This window comes from Alosa pseudoharengus, unplaced genomic scaffold (genome assembly GCF_046254945.1).
Source record: "Alosa pseudoharengus isolate Yale_2024_CS ecotype anadromous, Long Island Sound unplaced genomic scaffold, YU_APseudo_1.1 YU_APseudo_1.1_scf_2, whole genome shotgun sequence".
NCBI classification, from domain to species: domain Eukaryota; kingdom Metazoa; phylum Chordata; class Actinopteri; order Clupeiformes; family Clupeidae; genus Alosa; species Alosa pseudoharengus.
In genome coordinates this window covers 13,167,820-13,175,413 of record NW_027468663.1, presented here as the reverse complement: position 1 = coordinate 13,175,413, position 7,594 = coordinate 13,167,820, and the positions used below count along the sequence as shown (strand labels likewise).

Sequence of the window (7,594 nt, the reverse complement as noted above, 5' to 3'; positions counted from 1 at the left end):
ATACAATTATGGCAAAACAGATGGTGGGGAAATATGTAAGTATATTAACCATCTTATGCAGTATGCTCCAAAAACTGTCAACATAAATTGTGGCTCTGCGTACTATATAATTCACCATGCCTGTGCAATAACTAAGAAATAAGGGCGTATTAAAAGCTTTAATTTGAACACCGGATGTAATAAAGCTGTCGGTTTTGATGTACCCGTAAAGCAGCGATTTCATTTCAACTTTTACTCCTGATTGTCACCAATAACCCCGCCCACTTTGATCAGCCCACGGCATGCTGTGCTGAGACGCAGCATTGACTGACAGGCCCCGACGGAACGATTTCATTGAGGATTTCATCAATATGCAGAGCTCTGACTGTCTGAAATGAGCTATTGATTATGGTGTGTAATTGTGTGTGAGCATATGTGCACACAGGGTGTGTGCCTGGTCTTATGTGCATGTGTGTGTCTGTGTGTGTTTTTCTGTGTGTGTGTGTGTGTGTGTGTGTGTGTGTGTGTGTGTGTGGTCATGAGGTGGGGATGGGTCATGAGATAAGTAACCCATCATTACCACACAACTCAGTTCAGCTCCAGTTCTCTTCTCACAGAGCTCATAAATAATTGGTGTAGTTTTAAAAAGAGAATGTAATCCAGATAGATCCTGAATCCTGCTCCTTAATGGGCCTCACTCACAGTCTCTCAGTATGGGGAAACATGTCTGTGAGGGCGTCGGATTGCATTTTAATGTGTTCAGAAGGAAATTTCCCTTCCGTCCCCTCTGACGGTTTCAAACACAGCACACTGCGCCTTGTGAAGGCAGAGCAGATTTAATATCCGTTGCATTAAAGTTTCATAAAATCGTTTCATCTGATATAATGGCTGTCTGACTCTTTTTTTTCCCCTCTTTGCTTCCCCCGTCAGCCACGTCCATTGAATCTCATTTAGCCACAAGTGCAGAAGTGGGTGGAGGAGTGGAGAGGGTTGGAGGGAGGAGGGCAGCAGGAGTAGGTGGAGAAGGTTGGGGGGTGGAGGGTGGTGGCAGGAGGGTGGATTGTCTCTTTGAGAGTCTGACTCAAAACCCTCTGGCAGCCGTGGTTAAAGCCTACTGGAAAGGACAAGCTCACAAAGCCACAGAGAAGAGGGTTACTGGGGGTGGTGGTGGTGGTGTCAGTGGTGGCGGTGGTGGTGGCAACGGTAGTGGTGATGGTGGTGGTGGTGGTAGTGGTGGTGTCAGCGGTAGTGGTAGTGATGGTGGCGTCGAAGGTGGTGGTGTTGGCAGCAGTGATGATGGTAGTTATGGTGGTGGTGGTGGCAGCAGCAGTGATGATGGTAGTGATGGTGGCAGCAGTGATGATGGTGGTGGTGGTGGCAGCAGTGATGATGGTAGTGGTGGTGGTGGTGGTGGCAGCAGCAGTGATGATGGTAGTGGTGGTGGTGGGGGAGGAGTATGAGAGCTCCAGAAGAGAGGAGAGCAGGGAAGAGGGAGAGTCTTATTGATGGGGGCTATTTGCAGAGAGATTGTAGAGCAGTCTTTAGGGAGCTGTACATATTAATTACCATCTATTCATCTGTGGGCTCCGGGCTCAGGACCCTGAGCGGCCACGCTCTGCTCCATGCATCACCGCGTTGTCAGCCCGCTAATACTCATAATGGACTCAGATAAGAGGGCTGGACAAAGCGCTGGCCCATCCTTCTCTCCTCCTTTCTTTCTCTCTCTCTCTCTCTCTTGCTCTCTCTTGCTCTCTCTCTTTATCTGAAGATGGTTTTAATATGCACGTCAGCAAAAGGCATTGGAGCCAACTAGCTGACAAGGTCACAAAAAAATGCCAGCTCCAAGCGCCCCTATTAATTTTTTTCCACCACCAGAAAATGCCACTGTGCCATCCCGCCTCAACCCTCCTCTGCCCGACACACATACACACACACACACACTCACACACACACACAGGCACACACACACACACACATACAAAGGCACCCCAACACATACACAAACCACAGAGCTCTCTCCCTGTGATGGGAGGTTGAGTGGTGCTCCAGAGAGGCCACCCATCCAGGCCCCCCAGACACGATTTACAGCCTGTGCTGGGGACTCTGACGCTGCGTGGCTGATTAAAGGTCTGTGGCAGCTCGGTAAATATAACACGCTTTAATGGAATGATTTGCACATCGGGTAGCACAGGGTTGGCGGCCAGGGTGAGTAATGACGTTGTGATGGCGTGCTCAGGATGGAATCTTGGAACCGGCAAATTAGGAATTCTCTGGGAATTGTGATGGGAATGAGGCAACTCTGACCGGAATTGTCGGACGTTTGGGAAGGGTTTTACTCCAGGAATGCTGGGTAGGGAGAGGTTACTGCGAGCAGATTAAAAAGCTCCGCGTTCTGAGAGGTGATTTTCAAAGCAGAATGTGACCAGACACACACAGTTTACCACCTGTAGTGTGTCTGACTCACACACTCCACTGCATGCAGCTCTCCAGAGCTTAGCTCCTAACAAAAACACATTAGATATGCTGTGGTTATTACTGCAATTTGGTTTTGTTGCTGCTTTAGAGTAATGTGGCTTTCTCAGCCATCACAGCAGCCAAAATCTTACTACCGGTATTCTACTTCCTCAGTCGACATGCGGTGGCTCTCAAGCTTTGGGCCACTCTGAATATTAACTTGAAGATTTTCGTTCTGCACTGCCAAGTAAATGCCAAGTGAACTTTTTTGGGAGCACAAGAGCAAAAGCCTTTTGTCCACTGGGGCATGGCGAAAGGTTGGCTCCCCTCGGAGGAGCTGTCCCTCACTCTGTTCTGAGATGTGATTGACATTTCGCCCGGAGCCCATAACATCACGAAGCGAAGGAATCACCGCCCTGCCAATTCTGTTTCTGGGGGAAGCATCTTTAGAGATTGGCTATTGGTGGAGTGATGATATTAACAGATAGAAATTGAGGCCAATGTTTAGAGGCGAACATCACCTGTCTTTACTGAGATGGATTAATGAAATGATGATAATGATTTGCTAGGCTTCAGGCTTAGTCACTGGTAGCACTCCTTTCCTACAGGAAAGATAGATATATCTGTGTTGATGTACACTCCTGAAACAATTTCCTGGCCCCAGAACTCAAACACACTAAACACACATGCGGATACACACACACACTAAATATTGACTGTTCAAGAGCACCATATGTTGTGTGTTTTTCACATAACACAAGTCGTCATCACTACCCTATGCCCATGTGTTCCTAAGCCTATTTGTTTGTTTAACATTATGTCTTTATTTAGTTTTTTTATTATTATTATTTATTTTATTCTTTTCTTTTTTTACTAATTTGTTTGTTGTCTGTCTTGTATGTCTTGGTGTCAAGGGTACGCTGGCCATTATGCCACTCCGTCCGGCATCTTTTGTCTTGTGTGTCATTTGTTGTTTTGTAAATTTGTTTGTTTATGTCTTGGTGTCATGGGTACGCTGGCCATTATGCCACTCTGTCCGGCATCTTTTGTCTTGTGTGTCAATGTCTTGTATGTGGAGCGCTTTGTGTTTCACTCTGTGCATGAAAAATGCGGTATACACATAAATACTTACTTACTTACACACACACACACACACATGCACACGCACACACACATGCACACACAGAAAGAAAAAGAGAGAGACCTTTCTTTGTCTCTTTGTGGTCTAGCAGAATTGAAAACTCACTTGAAGAGCACAACAGAATGGTCTTTTATCTGCTTGACTTCTCTAAACCTCTGTAACACACACACACACACACACGCCCACACACACACACACACACGCCCACACACACACACACACACACACACACACACACACACACACACACACACACACACACACACAACCTGTGAGGTGTTGAAATTAGGTATTGATTGGGTGCAGCCGCAGACCCAGGGGAGCGGCGCTGAGGCCGGGGCTCCTATGCCTCACAGATAACAGATCTCATATCAGTCTCTTATCGCCAGCTTCAGCTTTCATTAGTGCTCTCCTCCTGCACAATAACTACCTTCTGTTTTCATTACCGGCTACTGTTCATCCTCCCATCCATGCCTCTCCGAGCAGCTTTCTTTCTCTCTCTCTCTCTCTCTCTCGCTCCCCCCATATACCTCAGGAGCTCTCCACTGCGGAGACTTCTGGTTGTGGATGTGAAGATGGAAATGGAAGCAATGAAGAAGTGGGTTTGGGAGATGGCTGTAAGGCACATAGGAGTGAGCGAGAGAGAGAGAAAGAGTGTGTGTGTGTGTAAGTTAAGGAGAGAGTATCTGTTTGTGTGTGAATTTCAGCATTTCAGTATGAGAGTGTCAGAGTCTATGTGTGTCTGACAGTGTCTGCCATCTTTGGCCCTATCTACAGTCATTTCCTGTGTATTAGCCGCACTGTGTATAAACCACGGTAGGGTGTTATGGTTATGCAAATTTTTTAAAAAAAAACATGTATTAACCACACCCCTGTATTAACCGCAGTGCCCGATAGGCCAGCAAATCAGAATGATGTAAAGAAATGCATTCCCATTCATGGCCCGGCCTGTGCATTAAAGAAGCCCTATGTAAGTCTGGTTATTCCTTCGCTGTTTCTGGGTTTTCGCCTGATTTGGGCTCGCATTTTTCACTACATAGCTCCCCCTGCAGCTTCGGTAGCAGGTGACTGCTACGCTAAACCCCCACTATATCAATAAACCAAGCTAAACACATAGGGCTCACAATAAAACAGTTGAGCAAACACAACAAGTTCACCCAAGGGTAGGCTACTTACAATTTCAACAGCAACAAAGCCAAGTCGGAGTCCGTTTTGCAGTCTTCTTAGAACTACAATCTGACTACATTTTCGAGTATTTCCGCCGAGTTACATCCGGATGTGTTCGGACCGCGACCAGAAAGTTGCATATTCGTTTTTTCCGCGGAGAAGCACTAGGGGGAGACGAAGCACCCACCAAACGACCCAAAAAGTGTTGTAGAAACATCACAACGACTCTCAACCTGCATAATTAAGGTAATTTTTGCTAAAATTGTTGCATAGGACCTCTTTAACCTTAACCTCCTTAGGGCTGTATTTTGGGCACCAGCGCATGGCGTAAAGTTCGTTTTCCACCCGCGCAAAGTTTAATTCGGTATTTTGCACGTTTATTTTTTAAACATTGCGCCCATGGGTGTGGCAATTAACAACCTAGGGAGGGGCCTGGCGCGTTGTCTAAAAATCGCTATTGTACACCACCTAAACCTGGTCAGAAGTCAATGGCGAGTTGTTCATATGATATTTTAAGAGCGCATGTCAACAGTCATATTGGCAGGTGCACGCACCATCCTTCTATCATTCATGAACGTACACCAGCGCACGTCCATGCAAAGCATTACAAATTGCACGATTACAATGGGAAACATAATTAGAATAAAGATATTACGAAATACTGTACATCTCATGATGAGTAGTTATTCACCATCATTTGCAAATTGGTAATGACGGTTAAAAGTGATTAGGGGAGAGGCGAGAGACACGTATGGAGCACAGCTGAAGACGCACTGTCACGAGATATAAGCAACTCCTCTGCAGGATAAATGTTGTTTTATTCAGTCATTTGAGCAATATTAGGGTAAGTGTTGTTTTTTCCAGCCTATGTTTTCGATGGTAACCCATTGTCAGTCAATAGTGAAAGTAACTGCATATAACTGCCTTGTCGTAGACTGACTCCTTGGTGAAGTTAGCCAATGAGTTCAAATACTTTGCCAATGAGTTCAAATAATAGACGGTTGCAAATGCGTGAAGGCTATGCTAGGTTTTAGTAAAGCATGATTTAAGAATGACTATTTCATACGGTCTCGCAAGCAGCCTTCTTCAAATGCGCCGTTGAATGCCAAAATACCGATGCATTTATTTGACATATCGCGCTTTGCACCGTTAAAGGGAATGACAGATGTCATTCTCATTGGTTTAAAATGATGTTATGCCCCAAAAACACCCATATGACTGATTAAAAAACCTAGGAACACCTTGTTGCGCCATGCGCTCCACGTTTGATAACGAAACCCCTCCCAATGTGAACTGGACATCCTACTAAATTTGAATAGACTTTTGACGAGTGACGATGCACTTTAAAATGTCATGATAGGGCCCTTAACCTCAACCAGTCCATGCATGGGCCTCTACAGAGAGAGCAGGGGGTGTAGAGGGTCGTCTCAGCAATGTAACAACTGGTCTCTATCTAAACATCACACTAGCTTCATGTTTTTGACTTTCACACAACTGAGAACACAGATATATCTCACCCTCTAAAGGTTTATAACACAGATGATCACATCACATCAAGGCCAAATGTGTAAGCATGCATGCACGCACACACACACACACACCCACACATACACACACAATCATAAATAGGCAGTCCTAAGGCCCAAGTGAGTCATCAAAAGGCGTGCACACAAACAAACACACACACACACACACACACACACACACTTTGTGTCCTTTTCTTCTTGAATGTCAACACAGAGAACCTCACAACTCCTCAATGACAACAACAAGAAATTGAAATATTACCTCCTGATTAATCATTATAATGGTCACAGTCCAAACAAGCAGTTAATTAAAGATTTGGTCAAAGCAGAACACCAAATGAATAATGCAATTCAATGTTATTATATTCTATTTGCAAGGTTATGAGGGGGATTTCTTTTTCCCATTGTGCAGGTTCTACCGTGAAAAGCTCAGATTCGGTTCTGCTGACAGATTGACTGCTGTGTGTGAGCAGACGATTCCATTAATGTACATACCTTGCTCTCCATCTCTTACACACACACACACACACACACACACAGGATCTTGCCGACAGCACTCAGGCTTGATGGGGAGTGACAGAGTGCCTTTGGTCTGTGCGCATTTATCCGTGTTTAAAAACAAGCCGCCAAAAATCCACCCTCCCTGAGCCTATCTTACTGGGGCAGCCGTCACAGGTCCCAATGGCATGCTGCACCACCAAAGGAAGGGATCTGATTATGCTGAAAAATGATCACTGGATGCTTTGAAGAGTCAAAAGCAAGTAGGGGAATTCACCAAAAAAAATATGATGTAGGCCAATATGTCTACACATCAGTCACTGATTCTCTCTCTTTCCTTCTCCTGTCTTCTCTCCATCCTCCAGCTGGGTGTGCTGTCTTCTCTCCATCCTCCAGCTGGGTGTGCTGTCCTTTGGCTAGTTGGTGATGGATGGCTCTTCACACAGGAGGAGACGTGTGAGTGCTTGACTGCCGGAGGGGTTGAGGCCAAACATCCTCTCACCCTCTTCTCTCCTGCACAACAGCCGCGCCACAGTACACAGGTGTGTGTGTGTGTGTGTGTGTGTGTGTGTGTGTGTACACAATATACATATCCTGGAACCTCACACACAGCAAACCTCGCACACAGACACAAACGTCACCTTACAGTGTAATCTCACAAAACACGCTGTACAGAGTTCACCCGGTGGAGCTTACAGAGAGGGTGCAACAATCTGTCTAATGCACGCTCAGGAGAATTATTCTGTTGCACAACATTTTACATTTCACTCTCACTTGTCTTATATACTTTACACATGCATTGCATTCAGTAGATCTGCCTAAACGCATG

General features: G+C 45.6%; 1 protein-coding gene across 1 annotated transcript in view; it reads right to left on the bottom strand.

Annotated features, from left to right (window-relative positions):
• Positions 1 to 6,774, bottom strand: part of LOC143133377 (uncharacterized) — a 12,116-nt gene extending 5,342 nt beyond the window's left edge. The window contains 1 exon segment of the mRNA XM_076293141.1: positions 6,763 to 6,774. Within this exon segment, the coding sequence (XP_076149256.1) occupies positions 6,763 to 6,774 (12 nt within the window).
• Between the last annotated feature and the right edge of the window lie 820 nt (positions 6,775 to 7,594).